This window comes from Pygoscelis adeliae, unplaced genomic scaffold (assembly GCF_000699105.1).
Source record: "Pygoscelis adeliae isolate BGI_AS28 unplaced genomic scaffold, ASM69910v1 Scaffold10, whole genome shotgun sequence".
NCBI lineage: Eukaryota > Metazoa > Chordata > Aves > Sphenisciformes > Spheniscidae > Pygoscelis > Pygoscelis adeliae.
The window spans coordinates 6,750,367-6,770,717 of NW_008824053.1; the positions used below are offsets into that span (position 1 = coordinate 6,750,367).

General features: G+C 38.7%; 1 protein-coding gene across 1 annotated transcript in view; it reads left to right on the forward strand.

Moving 5' to 3' along the window:
* Window positions 1-20,351, forward strand: part of COL24A1 (collagen, type XXIV, alpha 1) — a 195,088-nt gene that overhangs the window by 134,624 nt on the left and 40,113 nt on the right. The window contains exons 27-34 of the mRNA XM_009333887.1: window positions 5,624-5,677; window positions 7,568-7,621; window positions 8,586-8,639; window positions 9,396-9,449; window positions 17,819-17,872; window positions 18,169-18,213; window positions 18,330-18,374; window positions 19,660-19,713. Of these exons, the coding sequence (XP_009332162.1) occupies window positions 5,624-5,677; window positions 7,568-7,621; window positions 8,586-8,639; window positions 9,396-9,449; window positions 17,819-17,872; window positions 18,169-18,213; window positions 18,330-18,374; window positions 19,660-19,713 (414 nt within the window). The remainder of the gene's footprint in view (window positions 1-5,623; window positions 5,678-7,567; window positions 7,622-8,585; window positions 8,640-9,395; window positions 9,450-17,818; window positions 17,873-18,168; window positions 18,214-18,329; window positions 18,375-19,659; window positions 19,714-20,351) is intronic.

Consider the following 20,351-nt stretch of genomic DNA (forward strand, 5'->3'; position numbering starts at 1 on the left):
GAGGAATTTAGCCTTTCTGGGGAGTCAGATGCTACCTGTGTGGTAGTTATTTTGCAACTTTGTTGTTGTTTTCCCAGCACCCAGTCTATAGCTTTATATCCATACTTATTTGCATGCCCAAGTGATTTTGCAACACTAAAATGAGAGAGAAATGTTTAAGGCTATTTTAGCAATAATCAAGGATAAGTTGTTCCAGCATGTATTAAACATTCAATAATGGTGTAGGTATCAGCACACATCCAGTCTTTTCACTGTTGGTCCCTTTTACTGTCTGTTTGAATTTAACTGATGTATTCCATGTATTCTAGTGGTTTGGGAAGAAAAATATAGAGGAATAGTATCTGCACATGGCATCTGCAGTTTGGCTTCCAAGGTTTTGGCAGTGGGCACATCCTGCTGCCACTTCGTAAGCTTGCTTCCTTTAAATGCAAGTGTTTCTCTGCATAATGCTATCAAACAGAATTACCCTACCTTACGCTGGTGTTACTGGAAGCAAAATTTAACCCATTTATTTCTTTCCTAAAACTGCTGTAGATTAAGCAACGATGCAAGTACGTTTTGCCTTTCAAATATCCAGGTAGTTGCAGTTTTGAGTCCTTTAAAAAAATTGAGTGAAACACCATCTGCGAGGTACAAATATGGTGCGTCTCTGCTTTCACTCACCTCCTCCACTGGCAGTAATAAAGCGTACATTTTCACTCAGATTATCACTTCTGGCTGACTACCAAGTAACTTTCTCAACAGACACAAAATGCCAATGATCTCTGTGTCAAATGGCCCAATCTCAGTGTCAAAAAGAAGAAAATAGCATCTGCCTTTCAAATATCATGCTTCCCAACATAATCCTGGGTAAAGCATCTACAGATCTTATGGTCATTTCATAACGTTTTTAGTACTGTGGTTATGAGGTAGGAAACAGTTTCTAAAGTTGAGGTGGAACCACCAGCTTGAATAATAAAAAAGGACCATACAACCAAAAGCCAGGATCGCTTTGTGGCATACATACAGCAGTTTGCACAGCTGTCAGCCAAGAGCTCCTCAGATGCCAGGGTCTGACATAGGGCCATTTTCTAGTCTAGTCTTGCATTTTGATAATTCAAACTAAAGTGTCATTAGAGGGCAAATGTAGTATTAGTCACTAAGGGATTCAAAAGTAACTAATTCAGAAATTGAACTGGCAGTAAACTGTAAGTAAACTGGCATCAGTTTACTTTATATTCTCTATTTAGCTTTTCAAATAACCCAAATTACTACTTTCTCCTTTCTCTGAGAAAATACATCCTGCAAAATTGATCCTGTTTCCCAGTGGTCTCGAAACAGGGCTTTCGTTAAAACTTCAGGTTACTCTTATCTCGAAGTGCAGGATCTAACAGCTGCTCCATTCAGTTCATACCTGATACTGGTACAATAGTAAGCAAATGTTCTACACGAAGGTTCTATTGAAAGTCTTTGGTTTTAAAAGCCTGTCTGTGGTTCAGAAATATACTATTTTTGGTCAGATCAAAAGAGAGTCACACAAAGCACTGATTGATCTGATACAAATTCACCCAGAAATCTATGACTAGCAGGGTTTTTTATTCCAGAGCGCAGGTATCAACCGTCCATGACACCTCCTTTCTCACCGATCAGCTACCTTTTGTTCTACTGCAGATGATATGAAGCCCAAATAGCAGCCAGTGTAAACCCTGCGTCATGCTTTCTTCCTAATTTTTGTCCAGGCCTAATCTGGGTCACATCTGTTAGAAGCATGTGTGCACAGACCCAGTATTAGTGCCTATGATATCAGGGTCTAGATGGATTGGTTTAAAAAATATTTGTAAGTGCCATTATGTCTGGCTAGCAAAACTAAGCTTAGATTAATATTTATTTCTTATAATGTTATAAAAATGAAGTTCTGAGTTGCAGAGGTATTTTTCTATCTATCAGATGGGTATGAAATAGTAGAAGCTGATTGTTAGAGCATCCACTTTTCTTCCTCTTCCTGTCCCTTAGCCTTGGTTGTCTTTTTAACATAGGTAGTTGGCTTGAATCTTCAAGGATCTTCAAGTAAATTTTGATCTGTTAAATTCAAACCTAAATGTTAGCTCATTTTGGTTTTTTGAGTACTGTGCCAAAATGTATAAAGTCCTTCATGAAGTGTGAAGCTGATGGGGTCTTAAAGAAACGTTTAAGTGGGAATCGTAATGAGCAGGCAGAGATTATGATACTGCTGAATGCTGGATCTGGAGTGAAGTGATTCAGCACAGATTCAGGAAAATTTTAATGAATATTAATTGGAAATTAAAAAGTTCATAGAAAAATGTTAATGTGGCAAGATAATATTTTAAAATTACTTGTGTCATCTCATTAAATTATATTGAATAAAAATATTTGAAAATACTGAATTCTAAATAATATTGGATTGGAAAAATTTCAGTTAACACAGAACATGTTAGCGTACAACCTGAGAGGTAACTGCTTCCACAGGAATGTTTGGAACCAGCTGAATATTCATTTCTCACTACCCAGCTTTTCAATGGATTACTCCATACTTGGGTTTGCATTAAGTATACAATGTGTTTTCAATTATTCAACTACAGACCAGTTTCTAACACAGAGCATGTGCCCGGGCAAGATGTTTTTGTCTTTCTCAGGCATGTGTTACTTGTGAGATCTGGTCTCTGATTAATTTTCCACAAAATGCTGCTGTCAAGAAGGTTTCTAAAATGCTGTTATTGTCACTGGAGAGTTTTACACAAATCCTTATAAATTAAAGTTTATGACTTTTTTTTATTAAGGTTTAAAACCATGATGATTTTTTTTTAAACATTTCAGGGTTTTCTGCTTTACTTTTCTGTTGCCTAATACATTCAATTTGATTTTTGGAATCTGCCACTGCTCCCCAAAGGATTGAAGGGATGCTGGAAGACACTTGACTCAACAAACCTGCTTTGGACTGTATTCATCCTCTTACGTAAGAAGGAGAGAGAGTTGAAACCTCAGTCAAGTCCTAGTGGCAGGTCTCTACAATAAACCAATCCAAATTTGGGATTTAAGGAGCCATGTCATCTTTAAGAAAGACCATAGGGAAAACAGCACTTTATGACTAATGTATTGATGGAACAAGATGTTTTGCTCTCTGATTGCACTATCTCTTCACCGTATGCTACTAATTGTTTTAAGGACCAAAATTATATTCTTAAGCTTTTTTTTCCTCTCTTGCCTCTGCACGTACCTGCCCTAGCTTTATCTCAGTCTCACACACTTGCCTCTGTTTTGGATGGAGTTGTAGAAGAGGATTTAGTTAACCTGTCAGGGACTACTTTCTCCCTCATTCCTCTTGAAGTCCCTGTTGCCTTTCCCATTGCACTGGCTTCAGTTCTTCTTGTCATCTTGACTATTTTTTTGCTTTCTATACATATCCACTTCCACTCATGCAGAGGTTTTTTTTCCATCTTTTATATCAATAAAAATCCACTTTCTTCTTTTAGCATTTTTACTGTAAATCATCTTAACTGCTTTCTTCTGAGGAACAGCCAGTGTCTAGGAAACTTGCTACTTAATAGTCAACTTTTGTCCTCGCTCTGGAAGGTGTTGTAGGCTAGACCTAATGTGCTGGGTAATACAACAGCACATTCACGATCCCTGCTTCCTAGTCATTCCTTCTCTTTCAGACCAGAGCAACTTAGTCAGAAAGACAATACTTGTGAATTGAAAAGGGGACTTGATCAGGGGCTGTATAGTAAATGCTTCACTGCTGGTGCAAGGCACAGCTACCCATCTTTCTAATCAGCGTCTTCAGTCTGTAAACAGTGTGGCATTGGCTGGGAGATCAGGAGCGTCTCTGTGGAAGGAGAATAGGTCTGAGTTACATCTTGGCTCTGATTACATCTTCTGTCCTTTCTGGAATAAGAGAATCAAAGTGATTAGTCTTTAGCCTTTTGAAACCATACCTCCACACCCCTTATCTTGATGAGCAAGAGTACAGGGTAATTCTTTCTCTCACAGGTTTCTGCCTGGTGCTGAGGCCCACTGTTGGCCATGACTGGTAGCAGCGGTAGCTCTCATTCTCAGAGTTTGTCACGAAAGCCCTGCATCCCTGCCAGTGACGTCTGGGCATCACCTCGGTGTCAGTATCACCAGGACAAATCTTTGGCTGCTGCCAAGAGACGTCTCAGTTCTGACATATAGTACACAAGTTCTCACACATAATACATCAGTCCAGCAGCCAGGGATGCCTGTTCATCTCTTTAGCCCCTTCCAGAAAGTAGTTTGTGCCAGTATTGTCAGCCTGAAAGGCAGCTGTATCAATGGCTTATTGCAATATATTTAAACTATGAGATTTCTAGAGGAGCTAGCAGTCCAAGAAAATAAGAAGCCATCATAAAGCCTTAGTTACTTTGCATCTGTTATGTTAAAGTGCTTGAGACTGAACTCTGTTGAAAATATACAGGTAAAAGCTAAAAAAAAAGTTTTAGTTTTTTTTTTTTTCAAAGGCAGAGATCTCAGACTGGAAAGTTGTCTTTCTGCTACGGCATTATTTCTATGGAATAAACTACTACTAGGCTCTTGAAAGGAATATGAGCTGTCTAGTGAGCTCAGAAGTAATGCTTTTTTAAAAAAAAAATCTCACTTAAGTGCCAGTGTAGTGCTACTTAAGCTAGTACATTCCTACACGTGTAGAGATAGTAATGCCAATGTGTGAATTGCCATTTTATTTGCACTTTTTAACGTGCAAATAATTTTTGCTTTTTGAAGTGTTACAGACATGGTACAGTTGTGTACCGTGTGTACCGTGTCTGGTGGTACATACATACATACCACCATATGTCACTAGGAGCTTCCACGTTTCTGCCATCTTTCATGAGCAGTCATGTAATATACTCTGGACATCTAATGCTTTTTCTTCAAGCTCACTGTTTCATACTTTTCTCAACTGGGGCCTTGCGCTATATTTTTTTTTTTTCTTTTCATTTGATAATAAAGGGGGTAGTGCAAGCACTTGGGAATAAGCTTTTTAAAAGTACTTCCACTCATGTTTCTTATTCCATATGGTGGTACTTGTTCTATCCAGTGGAAATTCGTGGGAGAGCCTCAGGAGAGAGTCATTTCATTTTTAAAAGGACTGAAAGGCTCTGATCCCCTGACTTCAAAGGCATTTGGGGCTATAACACTTAAAGGGAAAATTCTGACAACACCTGATTCAATATCATTTTGTTTTGACTGGCTTTTACTTTGTTCCACTGAATTTATTCCCCTTGAAATTTGTGGTCAGACTGAAGCGCTAGCAGAGCAATTACCACCTTTAATTGTGTGTTTGTAAAGCTTCTAGCACTGCAAGACTGAGCTCAGTAGCAGACCTTAGGTGGTAGCACAGTATGATGATTAAATTAATGTAATTTCTTTTTGAGCAGTAGCCGTTTACTGTTGATATGTCTAGATGTAGTGATCCTCCTGCATGGATTGTAAGCCAGGTTAGCTTGTGCAGGTCGTCACTTCCCCACAGGAGCACTTACACAAATAGACCAGTGGTTATCTGGGATGAAGAAATGTGCCGTGCTCTGCTGCTGGGTTGCTGGGGAGCTGCCAACCATGGACTAGTATGGACATTGTACTAATAAAAGGCTGTTTACTTTTTGTACAGGGATCAGCTGGCTTACCTGGAGAAACTGGGCCATCTGGAAGCCTTGGCGAAAAGGTATAATAACGTATCTGACTACTCAGCAGCAAAAATCGGCTTCGAAAACTATTGGGGTGATAAAATATTGGTGAGAGATTGTTTACTGACCACTGACAAAGCTAATATTCGTGTAGCTATTTCAGAGCACAGGGATGCAATAAATGGTAACCCAAATGCTGTTATTTGAGGTATGCATCTGGTATGCTTGATTTTACTTGGCAATCAATTTAGAGCTGATAGATTTGCTATCTTGTTTATATTATGGCACTTACTTTACTATCCACTGCTATTGATTCATAGAAACTGGCGTAAATTATACTTGTTTTATACAGTAGTCACTGGTTTTGCACTGCTACGTATTGAAGACAGAAGTAGAAAGATAAAATTTGTTTGTGTGCATTAACTGAGTAAAGAAGACAATATTGTTAGTTTTGTCTGCTGTGCAGTAACAGTTGTATTTATGAAAGCAAAGTTTGGCAGATTTAATGTGACTAGAACAGTATAAATAGCTTAAGCATATTTGACATGGTTTTATTTAGGTGAAGTATTTTAAAACTGAAAAACAGGAAACTATTACTGGACTGCATGTCAGCTTCAATTATAATAAAAACATAATTGTTTGTCAGAATGATCTAGCACCATTTGTATTTCTTCCCTGCAAGGCTGAATTATTTCACCTAGATTGGTGGCTGCTATTTAGATATTTTATTGAGAAAGTCTTAATAATATATTAGAACTTCCATGAAAATCTGATTATAATTTATATAATCTAGGAAAGGAAATACATCAGTGGAAAGCACTGCTTGTTAAAACTAAAATTTAGACAAGTCTCATATGGTTTTAATCTTAGAATATCATCTCAGAATTCAGTGTCAAAGGATTCTTGTTCCTTATAATTACACTTGGCCCAACAAAGATTACCTTGGGATACTGCTGCTAGTTTAGCTAGGAGGGAAGAGGCTGTAAAAGACTATCAGCAAATGGAAGCAAGCTTCTTCATGGTGCAATAACTGTTGTCATTGCTATGCTGTTTCTGTAGAATTTATTACCTTCTTCTTTTATGGATTAAACAGTACAATGTAAACATGATATGTGGATTTAAAGGACAAACATACTTCTAGCATAATTATTTTAGAGAAATGTGTCTTTAACAGTATGCAACATAAAACATAGCATTATCACTATGTCATGTGTACTATCTGCAATAAAAGCGTAATAATTGTATGGGGAAAACCTACAGCCAAGCCTGACGTTTGGGCTGGATGTTATATGAATAAAAGGTGAGAACATATGTAAGACAAGAAAGAGACCCTTCCTACTTCCCCTACTCCAGTTGCTTCTGCAACTGCTGAAGGGCTGGTCTTGCTTTTAGATCCGTGCTTTCCTAGCACATACTGAAGAAATGAGGGAGAGGGGAACAATATTTTCTTTTTTTGCTTTCTTGTTGTGGTGAATTTTATGGATTAAAGAAGAACATAACTATAAATGTGATGCACCCAACAGAGAGTAAAGGGATCTGCTAGCTGCAGTTCACAAAGAATGATGTACTGATTCTCTTCTTCAGTCTTCTAGGAAAAGAGAAGACAGAGAAATTCAGTTCTGTCATCTTTTCAAAATATGAGTGTGCTTGTAGGAGGAAGGAGTGCAGAAATTCAACAAAAGTGAAAAAAGGCCTCTGCACTGTTTCTGAAGGACAGTCCCTGAACCAATGGTGTTACGCACTGCAAAAAGTTGTTCCCTTTAGCAACCAAGTCTCTTGTAGGCTATGGGATACAACCCTCATGAAAGACCTCTTGGATTGCTGTGGTATTGTTATTGCAGGTTAGCCTCGTTGGCCAGATATGGCTGCCTCAATGGACATGGAATGAGTCAGAGAACTGTTATTTGCTTTTTAATTTTTCATTAAAGGGAGAGTCAGGCAGTCCAGGACCAGTAGGTCCTCCTGGAGAGAAAGGTGTCATGGTAAGTCACAAATAACGTAGAATCCATAATTATGTTACTTACAAAGGCAAGTAATTTACTTTCCAAAACAGTAATAAATTCTCACTTGTCTGACTGTGCAAGCATAATGGAAGAGTGTGGAAGTGACATTGCAAGGTGATCTGCTGAACGAAGCAGCGGAGCAACTGCATTTTTGAAAAATGGCTCTAAGCAGACTTACATAAAAAATTAAACACAATTAATTGAAAGGAGAGATAAATAAAGGAGGGAAAGTAAATGAACGATCTCCTGTGTAGAGTGGCTTAACACAGGTTATTCTAACAGACAGACTGGTAACCAGCATCATCTCTAATTGTATTGCACAGCAGTACCCAGACAGCCCCTGGGTGCCACTCTGGTGGGAGGACTGGCTTCCTGACAACACCACTTGTCCTAAATCAGGATGCAACGTTTCATGCAGCATTAGACAGTCTAGAGGCCACTGTCATGTTAAGTAGGTTGTTGGGGCACAGAAGTAAAAAACTATACACATGTGCCCATTGTCACGTTCATGTTGAAGTTCTCGAGAAGAACTGGTCAGGGTTTGGTTGTGCTTTTGCTAGCGAGCGCTGTGATGGCTCCAGAATGTATAGAGAATGCATTTTGTCTTGGCCAGTCCTGCCCACACCAGGATGTGTCCACTTTCTGTTCCCATTGTCACAGCCTTGAGGTGGGGATTTTGAAATTCAGTAGCTTTTGTTTCACTAAATCCCTGTCAGCTCATGCCTGTGTGTGGGAAAACTTCTTAGGTTGCCTTAATGATTATTGTGATATATCCAAACAAATATCTGTTTTCTAAACAAAATTTAGGGAATAAATGTTGCAAGATTAAACATTTTATTAACTTACCTCCAATTTTTCAGGTAACTGGATTTATTGTTGTTGTTGTTACAATGACAATTTTGATAAAACTGTTCTGTCTTTTCTGTATCTATTTTAATTCTAGGGCTACCCAGGACCTCCAGGAGGCCCTGGACCTGTCGGGCCAGAAGGATTACATGTAGGTATAGAGTGGTGCTTTGGTTTGACGTAAAATGTGCCATTTTCAAATTGTCTTTTTGCTCTGCTGAAGCTAAGAATGGTTTCTAATTTGTACTGCAGTCTATAAAACTGTCATGAAAATTTACCCATCCAGACACAAAGTCTGTCCACCTGCTCTTTACCAGGATGATCCATGAGAACCAGGAAAACTTATTTATATCATTTACTCTTCCATTTAAAAATCACTCTGTTGAGACAAGTAGGGGAATAGAATTTTCTAAGGATGGTTTATAATTGCGCAACAATTTTATTTTTAATTCAGTGATGCCTAATATAATTTAAATATATTCATTATGTGTTTAGTTTTATTGTTAATCAAAAATAAATTATATTCTAATTTGCTGTGTATAATTGTGTTATAATTTGGCTACTATAGGTCTTCAGACAAAAACTGAATCTTTTATCACAAATTATTTGGTTTTTTTAACATAGTGTTGCTGAAATACAAACATCCTTTAGCAATTTTGGGATGTTGGACAGAAGTAATTTATCCAACAGTCACTTCATGATTTCTTACTCAGAATAAAGTTACGTAGAATGTCTTATTTGGATTTTTCTAGATAAATTGCACTAACACAATTAATTGAGTTTGAACCATGAGTGAAAGTGATTGATTTGTATTGGTTGCATTGACTATTGCTCAATGTGCAGGAGCCTTGTAATTTTCAGAAATCTGTGTACAGAAGACAATGAATAATGTTTATTTGACACGTAGGGACCTTCAGGGACAAGAGGACCGCCAGGGCCACAGGGACCGAAGGGAAGAAGAGTAAGTAATAGTGCTGTTTCATGTTACTTAGAGCAGAGAGTAGTGTGTTGCCGATATGAATCTGACGTGTAACGCATGTACAGTTGCTTCCTTTGAACTCTGTCCTCCGGACTCAAGCCATTTGTACTGAAATCAGACAGATGATACTTATATTTCCATGTAGGAAATGATATGAATCTTCATTTCTCCTCACATTACAGTTAAATGGGGTTTCGCCATTGATTTCAGCTGAGTAGGACCAGAATCAAAATGACCACTGGCCTTATTTTCTGTATATATAAATATGCAATGTTGGCATTTATAACTACCATTGGACTATTTCAATGTTTTAAGGACTGTTTTCTTTATCTGCGTGTCATTTATGTCTTCGGATGATTTTGATTGTCTTTCCAAACGTAGTTCTGAGAAAGAAAGAAGCGAAGTCAGAAGATAGCGTATGCTAGAATCTCAAACCTCTGATTAGATTGTCATTTCCGTTTCATGCATTTTTATCAGGGAAATGGGAACCATTTTCTCACTGTATACAAAACACTAATCCAAAGCCCACATAAGCGATGAGGGAGTCTGTCCACGTGAATTTGTATGAGTATTTGACCACAATGCATAAAATCAGTATCAGTGAAAGTATTGCAGTTTGTTACCTGGGGATGGTTGGCTACATGGTTTTCGTAAACATTTTCCTTCATAAACCCCACCAGTCACTTGCACTTCCTGTCTGGAGTTTTTTTGGTCATGTTTTTGCAGTCTGAGCTCAAGGTGCCTGCAGGAAGCGCTTCCAGTTGATAGTGTAGATGGGTTTGGTGGCAGCATGGGCGAGTGTATTCTCACTGGATTTATGGAGCTTGTCGATAATAGCAGTGAAGGTGCAGTGAAAGTGCACCCTTCTAACATCAGCCTCACCTAGCAGTTTGACAGCATATCCAGGCTTCCTATGAGACTTGTACAACTCGTACCAGTGGCTGGACCAGGTGTTGTTAGCATCGGGCAGTGCTTACCACTCATTCCTGATAAAGTCCCTGAATCCTTGTCAGTGAGATAATTTTGTTGGTTTCTTTCTGTCATAGGAAGCAGAAGCTTTTGTTGCTACAGCAAAATACAATTATAGCCTTCCTTTATCCTCCTTTGTTATTGCGATACGTATGTTTTCTAAGAAAATACATGGTAAAATTTTAAAAGTTGTAAGATCTGGAGATTTCACTCCAGTTAAAGATAGATACTTCAGAAGGACACATTGCATTTTAAATAAGATTTTAGATTAGAAAATATTGTGATTGGCAAACTTAGTAATATAAAATTTATTAACTACATATTCTTCTACATTACTTTTTCATGATTGCTAAACTATTAAATAAGAGATTGGGTAAAAAGTTATATTTTCAGTATATTCAAAATAATGTATCTGAATATATTATATATTTGAATATTAATATAATATATTTGAAACCATATTTTGAATATTCATTATATTTGAAATATGCAATATTTTGAAATAGACAATATTTTGAATATTCTGTATATTCGAAATACACAATGTTTAGCAACTTCACAGTACACTACAGGATTATTCGTAAGACAAACTTCACATGTTTCAAACGAGTATTCCTTCTTTAGCATGGTTTCCTCCTCCTTCAGAAGAAATCTGTTTTAATTTACCTCTTTGTTCGTGGTGCAGTTTGTAGGAACAGTTTGTGAAATGTAGCGTACGAAATGTGTAATTTCTGTTAAAAGTCTGCAATAGTGGTTCCGGGTTACCCTGTATCAAAGAGGTTTCCGGCTGGCAATGCCAAGTGGGTTGGGTTTTTTTGTTTGTTTGTTTAGTTTCAGACACAGAGTATGATTTATCACAGACTTGAATTTCCTTAAATGGGTGAAGCAGATCTGAGCGTGTATCTACATGCACTTAGAACTTCTTGTGCTTATCTGAAGTACCTATCAGTAGGAGATTTGTCTGAGTCTGGGTTTCAGGATTAAGGAAGTTATCTCAGCAGCTCATGGAAAACGGCATACCCACCATCATCAGAGAGAATCTGTATGATCTTCTGAAAATAGTCTTCATTTTTCCCTTACAATAGATGTGTTTTTTAAAAGCCTATTTAAAAGGATATATTAGTAAAAATTTCTTTCTGGGGAATTGATTTGCTGATTTAATAATAGATGTTTAAATTTAATAATGGACATTTAAATTTAATAATGAATTATCTGTAGAAAAAACCAAACACAAAATCGTATACACTAAGAAATTTTCAGTATTACTTTGATAATTTTACATGCAGAAATAGCAAATGCTTCCTACATCTCATAGGTCACCTGCTTATTTTCTGAACTGGGTGTGTCACACACGTGTAATCTGTCAGTGCCCAGACAAATGAGTTTATTGAGGCCTGTTTGTCAGGCAAAGCTGAAATGCAGATATATTTGTTTATACAACGTATCTAACAAAATTCAAAGAGAAACCTTAATTAGCTGCAGAGGGCGTGAATCCAGCCCCCACTGATAAGCCCAGTGAACTACCAAGAATTGGTGTAAGCAGGAGTGTCCAACCCCAGGCATCAGCTAGCAGAGAAGTAGCTCCTGAAGTGTTCAGAAGGTGCTTATACAAATGTGTTCAGTGGGGAGAGGCTCTAGGGGCTCCTGGGAGCCCTACGTTAATGACTAAGGCAGCTTTCTGACAGGAGTGTGAATCTCTGCTTTGATGTAGAGGAGCGGAGGGAAAACCAGCCTTTTTAGTTCACAGGCAGATTTGAAAATGTAAATCAAAACAGAAATGCAAAGCAACTGTGAGGCTGAAAAGAAGTAGCAGCTTGGCACCACTTTTTCTTCAGTGGCCTGATTCAGTGAAACAAATGGATGCCTTACCTCTCTGTGATTTCAGTAGGAGCATGTCTGAAAGTGAAATACATGCTGAAGTGTTATGCTGAATTGGGACACACGAGCCAGTGGCATCATTTTCACTGTAAAATGCTGATGTTTGAGCTTCATCTAGAAAAGGAAATCCCTTGGGCCCTATCAGTCCACCGGAGTTTCAGTTTGACGGGTGGCCTATAGGATGCAGTGAGTTAGAAGGCCAGCTCAAAAGTAATTTAGTCTAACTAGTCGTCTCTGAGATTGGTACTGAACTGCTGCAGGTTGTACATTTTGATTCCTCTGGACATAGCATTCCCCTCTAAACTCCTGCTCTGATCCTTCCCTCCTGGCAAGTCCGTCTGCAAGCATCACCAGAGCTGGAGTGAGAGTCAAGCTACTGATATGAACATGAGTCCTCCCCGGCAGGCTCTCCTCCCTCCCAGCAGCATCTGCTACCTGGTGATTGTTTTTATGGGGGAAAGACTTATTTTAATTTAGATTCTATTTTGAAGGTAGAAGATTGTTTTTGTTTAAGGAGTGTCACATCTTCTGCCAACTGAGACAGGAATCTTTGAGGGAGTCTGGCTCTATGATTTTGGCAGCACATCACGGAGTACATTGCTTATAATTAAAGATCACTCAAATCCCTAACATCCCAAGCTCTGTGGAAGTCCCAGTTTGGAGCTGTGGTTTATGCCTTTGCCTCCATCCAACATGACTGAGAATGCTTCATGGAAGGGGGTCTCAGAGCAGACCCAGGTCTTCAGGCTCTGCGAACAAACTCCCACTGAAGACCCTGAAAATTTTGTCTGCTCTCAAGATCAAAATATCAGACCCAAAGTGGAATCTCACATAAGGAAAATATCTGTGGGCCCCTGAAACCTGGGGTTTGTCATCACTAGATTCAGAAAGAGAAGTGTCAGAACCCTGAACTCTGTGTGGCAGGCCTCAGAAAAATGCATACCACAGTCACATACAGAAGTTAAATAGAAGCATATGGAAATTCCCCTTTGTTGTGTACTGAAACGAACGTATCCCGTCTTCACAGCTGGAATCTGCAGGAAGTCTTAGGAGCGCTGACCCTCTACTTCTGCACTGTCACAAAGTGGAATTCCTTCATCTCATAAATTCTGGACCTTTCAGCAACTGGTTCACATCCAAGATTACCCATCAGCCTACTTCTGCCTGAGAGCATCCAGCTGCTCAGTCTCCAGTCCATCCAGGAGTTCTGGCTGGCTGAAGGCAGACTATCTAGGAGTCTATGGAGTATCTCGCTGTCAGGGGATTTGGGGGATATGCCACTGAGCATAGTGCTAGCACAGAGCTTCCTCAGCTCATGCTCAAGACTTGATGCACTTCAGCTGGAATCATGTGGAAGGTTGGGTCCTTGTGTGGCCCACTTTTTTTTTTTTTAGTGTTAATCTCATGAAAACACAGAGGGAGAACACCGCTTTGTAGATACTTCAATGGCAGAATGACACTCTGGGGGGTGGGAATATATGTATCTAAGAGAAGGAATTTCTCTCCATGACCAGAAGGAAAAAATACATTCGTCTGGAAGACATGCTGGTAGCAGTGTAGGTAGCCGTGAAGCCATTGTTGCATGTTTTTTTGTTGTTTGCTGGTGTATGGAGAAGAAAGCCACAATGTCAGAGACTGGCGCTGCTTTTAGTTCATACCGTAATGTCCGCCTAATACAACTGTAGCTTTTAATTAAAGAGGAAGAGGTCCTGTATCATTAGATTAATTTCATGAGTTGAGACCTAAGCAAAATTCTCAATAGCTGCTAAGATTCTTAGCAGTTAGTATTCTTTAGGCTGATGTTTGGTGTTTTAAAGCTTAAAAGCAATAATTTTTCTGCACTTACTTTCCTGGAATGCAGCTCATGAAATTCAATTTTGAAAATGCAGATAAATGACATAGTGAAGTGCTGTAAATTTGGGGTCAGGCATCAGCAGCTTATGTCTGTAGCAGCCAGCAGGGTTATCTCTGCTTCAGTTGTGTCTGTACTGGCATGAAGAACCTCAGTTACCTAAGGACATCAGCGCTCAGTTCTAATGAGTAATATCTTTCATACTCCTCACAGCAGGGAATATGGAACCTGGAAAAAATGTGTGCACTTCAGGGTTATGTGAAACAAGTCGCCAATGTGCTTTGCGATACATCAATAGCTGAGTGTGTTTATCTGTCTTAAATTGTTTAAAGGAAGTGAGACTAAAATTAATATCATTTTCTAGTATTCTTCCATGTCAACCATCAAAAGAGAGAAGTAGTTACATAGCGTTCATGTTATTTTCACTCTCATATTAAGGAGGCAGGATGAGAAAGAACAAAAAGAGTTAATTGGTGCTTCTTGCCTCCTTAGATGGACTCTTTCTCAGCTTATTATCCTAAAATTTTCAATGTAATATGTTCCATTTTAGAAACAAAGCTGAACCCATGCCAAAGAAAAAAGTAGTAGCAATCGTTTGGCAGCCTTACTCCTCAGCTCTGTTGCAATCTAAATTAAATAACAGCAGGCAAATCATGTGTATCTCTCATTCCGTACTAGCTATAGTAGGAAATGACGCAGATGCAATTAATCTGTGCCAATATTGAATCACCATACTATTTATAGGAATGTTATGGTGTGCTTTTGTTAGAATATTAAATTGCCTTTCCCTTGGATTCCTGCACTCTGTTCTGTGGCTGGCTAAAGGCAGGCATGGCCCAGAGCCAGATGTTGAGCATCATGTTGGTTTCTGTTACTTTTGTTTTCAATTCAAAATTATATAGTAGAAGGTTGGTGTTTTGAATGGTAGGCCTTTTCACTTGATTATTAGTGATCAAATCAGTTGTCACTCTCTTCCTAATGATTGGGCTGTTGATACAAACTTCACCGAAGTGTGAAGTCACACACATCTGTGTAACTAGCAGAAATGTTTTGGTGTGTTATGCACATAACACAGACTGAGAATCTTTTGCAGTTTCCTGACAGGACTATTTCTCAACCTATGGGCTATGACCCCCTTTATGATTAAAAGGAATTCACAGGTGTTCAAAGAATTTATCTGTTAATATTATTAATGATAGAAGATAAAACCTAGAAATAAATTTCTGTATTACACAAATCTGTACAATCAAAACATGTCCTTTTTCCTCCTTGAATATTTAATCTTGAGATTCTGTCCCCTGATCAGCCCCGTGGAGGATGCACAAACACAAATGACAGGTCACGTATCTAAAACGTCTGAGAAACACTAAAACTGTCCTGCAATTGCTCAGCTTAACACTCTCAATTTCCCGCTCCTTATGTTGCCCTAGGGGATTCCTCTGCAGCTCTTCCGTGACTTTCTCTCCCCTTCTACCCGCTCTCCTTAATGACCTGTCCCCACTCCATCTCAAGGTTTCTGTCTCTCCCTTCTCCTCCTGTTCTTCGAGGCATTTCACCTGAAAGGATCAGATCACGGGACTCTAAACCTGCTTAGTCTGCCTTGAATTTTCGTCGCAACCCATTTTGTGTGCATTACAGATAGCAGTTGCAGAAAAAGTGCAGAGCAGTAACCTGACATTAATTTGATCAAGATGTTTAGCTTGCTTTTAAATTATGCTATATAATAATTAAATAATTGGGCTTACACAGTTACATAATCTTATCGTGAGGCCCAGTCTTCTTGTTCTTACAAAGGCTTCCATCACCCTTGAAAACACCATTAGTGTTTTGGTTCTGATCTCTGAGTGCATTGAAGTCACCAAAAGTTTTTTCCACAGAATTCAGCAGCCTTTGGTTTGGGCTTTCTCATCGAGAGCCATGCAGCAACCCGGAGTGTCGTCTTCTGTAGCCTCTTTTCTCCTCTAGCTTAAAAAAAATGCCTGTAAATACTCAGTCCTGGCTTAGACCAAAACAAGAAAGGTGGCCAGCAAACCCAAGGATTGCCTCACAAAAGCTGTGTCCCGAACTACGGAGGTATCATAAGTATTCAGACAGCTTTCCCTGCCTGTTCATTTTCCTTTTCCTATGGTTTCTGTGTTCCCTCGTGCTGGCCAGAAGCAGCAGTGCTGAAATGCTGACGGATAAGCTTCTCGTGGGATATTTCTGGCTCTGCCAAGGGTTGTAATTATATATCAGCTCACAGGAAAAGCCTTTTCTTGAGAGATTTCCATTTCAGGAGGAAAGCCTAAATGATTCTGGATACACACTGTTCCTGAGTTACCAGTCAGACATTTCTTTCACTGTAGCTCCAGAGAGAAGCAGGTCGGTGCTTACCATCTGTTCTGACAGAGGTTTTGATGTGCATCAGTAAATCCAAGTCAGAGAGAACAGAATTCTGCTATGTTTTGTCTCATAAGATTCAAGAGGTACATGGAAGTCACATGAGGGGAAAGTAATCTAAATAAAATCAGATGTGCTTCCAATAAAGTAATTTTACAAGCCCCTATTATTACCTATTAGAACAGTATTACAACTCTCTGGAAATCAGTCATGATTGCATGCCCTGCACTAAAAACCATGACCCGACATGTAAGGTTCCCTGCAACTCAGAAATGCACTCTGAAAATGCAGATCGTTTTCATCTAGGCACTGCCATAGCAGTGTACTAGTTCCCTCTGATGCCAGCCCAGCCCAGATGCCACCAGGAAAGCTGTTGTGTCTCATCCTCCCACTGCATACTGCTGTAAAGAGCCTGGCTCTGTCTTGATACTTATCTAGCTCTTGCTTTAAAGTGGCCATTGGTTTTAAGTTGTTATTAACTCATTTTAATTTTATTTTCCATACCCAAACAGTCATGCTGTTTAAAATTATGGAAATAACCTCCTGAGTCAGCATGGATACAATATTCTTTTCCATTTTGCTCATGATCTGTTTTAAGGATTTTTCATTTGCTTGTAAACTAATGGATTTAGATTTCTAATCTTAAATAATAATTTCTGAATGTTTTGGCAATAAATATTTGCTATATTGTAATACAGTAATATAACTCATTATCTTTGTTCATCTATTGGTTATAAAAAGTCAATTTACAAGAGACATTTTAGTGTAACAATATAGCAGTTCACTATGCAAGATGATAAATTGCTTTTAATCTTGCCTCAAACTGGTTTACTAATGGAAGAACTTTATCTGCCTGTTTTAGAGTCTTACTAGCAAGCTGTTTTTTTGCATATACAACTTATAATATGCACAAAAGCAAGCACTCCATATAACCAGTGTTGATCTAAATTCTTCTAAATATGTGTCTGTTGCATTCATACAAAGTGGATGGGAAAGAGAGCAGAAAATAGCAGCCTGCAAGCTGGCTCCAACAGAGACCCTGAACATTTTCTTTACATATTTTCCAAAAAATCTTTCTTCTTAAATTCATGTTTCAGCAAACCAGAAACATACTTTATTCTTTGAAGCTTTCTTTCACACTTAACATAAAATGAAAATTGTTTTTCGTGCTAAAAAAAAAGTTTCCCCTCTCCTAAAGCTTATGTTGCATCTCCCTGATGATAACCAAAAATAATGCATAATTAATATTCCAAATCACTTGTTCAATATTCAGGGGCCAAGAGGTCTAGACGGTCCTCTAGGAGAATCAGGAACACAAGGCATTAAGGTGAGTGCTTGCATTGCTCAGTACTATACAAAACATTTAGATAGACCGTAACAGATAAGAAAAGCAAGCAAACAAACAAAAACAACCCAGCGTGTCAGAAGCCATAAATTTCCATTTAATCCAGGAGGAGATTTGCAAATTTCTGCCTTCTTCAGGTACTTCCTTATTATGGTATAAGCCCATCTAAGCCTCAATCTGCACTTTCTGCAGTTACCCAGCATTTAAATTGACAGCAATTGTATGCAGCTTATCTAGCAAATGCACATAGAATTCATACATTGTCGGTTATTTATCAGGGAGAAAGAGGAGATCCGGGAAAGAAAGGAGTTCCTGGGCTCATTGTAAGTATCAGAGCCAATTTTTGTAGTAAGCCTTAACACAGTTACTGCTGATTTCTGAGCTGTGTTTGGAAATTATCTGAAGCCAGCATTGTCTTTCAATATTTCTCTTTGGCCAGGGTAAAGCTGGAAATCCAGGAGGAAGAGGAGATCAGGGTGCACTTGTGAGTATGAAATTCCCTAGTACTTCTACCAAAAAAAACCCACAAAATCTCATACTTTGTTTCACACTCGGATATGAGGGAATTTGTCTACTTTAGAGCAGCTGGAAAACTCTGACAGTACAGTTTGCGTTTATTCGTACAAAGAATCAGGGGCAGGAGTGAGAGTAAGTGTGACATGGTCTAGTCTGCTACAAGACCAGTGTTTTCATGGATGATGGTCCACAGAATACAATATGATAGCAAATTGCAGCAGAAGAAATAGCAATTGTAGTTAGTAGGGGGGTCCTAGAAGTTGCTTTGGTTTTTTTAGTTCTATTGTAGTTTTAAGGGAGAAAGTCATTGAGACATAGAAAAATAATTCTCTGATAGATTTTAGAGTAGATGTGTACTATCAGTGTTGGGATAAATATAGAAAAATGTGTAAAATGTATGTCATGTATAGGAGAAAATTCTTCCTTTTAGGGCTTCTTTCAATGGAAATCTAACATGCTCTGTTTGAGGCTTTCTTTTACAAAGAAGGTTACCAGTCAGTCCAAATTGTATTGGATTTTCAATAAGGAAAGAAGCAGAAAAGCAGAAGTAAAGCAGTAACGCTGGTGATTTTGTACTGAAATTGGGACTCAAAATGTTGGTTGTCACTGTACTTCTTTTGCCTTTTCTGCTGAGATTTGGGAGCTTGTTGCCTCTCACCTTTGACACGATGGGTTTTCATTTCCTCTTCATTCACGAGGACTTTTAGATGTATTTATTTATACAGAAATGAATGAAGCAAAACCTCATTAGGTTGAAACGATGGGAATTAGTACATTTATTGCAAATTACAAGATACTGCTCCTTGTACAGCTACAGTTTCTAGAAGAGATTATGAGACAAATATGCTATGAGCCAGGTTGAGCAGAAAGAAAAGTGGGCTGTGAACCTTACTGATCATCTAAAATATAAGTTTGTAGGGCAGGACACTTATAACACTGTATTTAGGCCCAGTTTGTGCACACAAGCAGCACACGAGTCCAAGGAAAATGGTGAGGAACTGGTAAATGGTGGGTCAGCCAAGATCCATCCCTGTGTAAAAGAAACTGAGGAAGGATTTATTCAGGGCTCCCTCACCTGCCACGGGAGCTAGCGATGTGGCAATGCACGTCAACAAGAAGAAAAGGCTGCACATATTTCTTGGGTATTTCTGAGCAAGTTATTGAGTGAGCAGAAATAAGAGAGGAAGTGGCTTTTCACAGAATATGAAACAGCTTGTTTCCAATGATTTTTTTATTTTATTTTAATCTTCCAGGGTTTGCTTGGGCCTCCCGGAACCACAGGAGACAGAGGACCAATGGGAGAGCCAGTAAGTTGATCCTTATGCCTGCTTAAAAATTTTTCCACATATTATAGTGAATTCCCTGGTAACTCAAGCTCCATTTTACCAAGATTCAGTGTTGCCAGCTGGAATTGTGGAGTAATTGTTCCAAAACTGCAGGGCCAGAGTCTGCCTCCCTTGCTTAGCGTAACTTGTTCATAAGGAGACCTGTTAATCATGTTGGGAAGCGCTGTAGTAAGGGGTGCACAACATAAGAGAGCATGATAGAATCTGGACTGCAATATTACGTGGCTTAACGCTGCACTGAGGTAGACATCTACATTATGGATTATGTAAATGTATGTGCCAATACAGATATTAGTGGTATTTTTTTCAGGCAAATTTTAGGATAGTTATTCAGGAGCTCAGGGACCACATCTATTTGGCAGGTTAAATTTTCAACAAAAGAGAGACTGTTATAATAAACCTCAGACATCCCTCTGCTGGACAGATTCTTGTTCTGATGGTTATTTTTTGAAAGCCACAATCACTTTTGTGTGGCTAATATTGTGACAGAAGATCATGCAGGATCTGCAGCAAATATATGCAAAGTGCTACAAGGTGTAGCCATGACAGGAATACTATTGCATCACCATCTCTGGGGGTAAATCAGACTATATAAATGC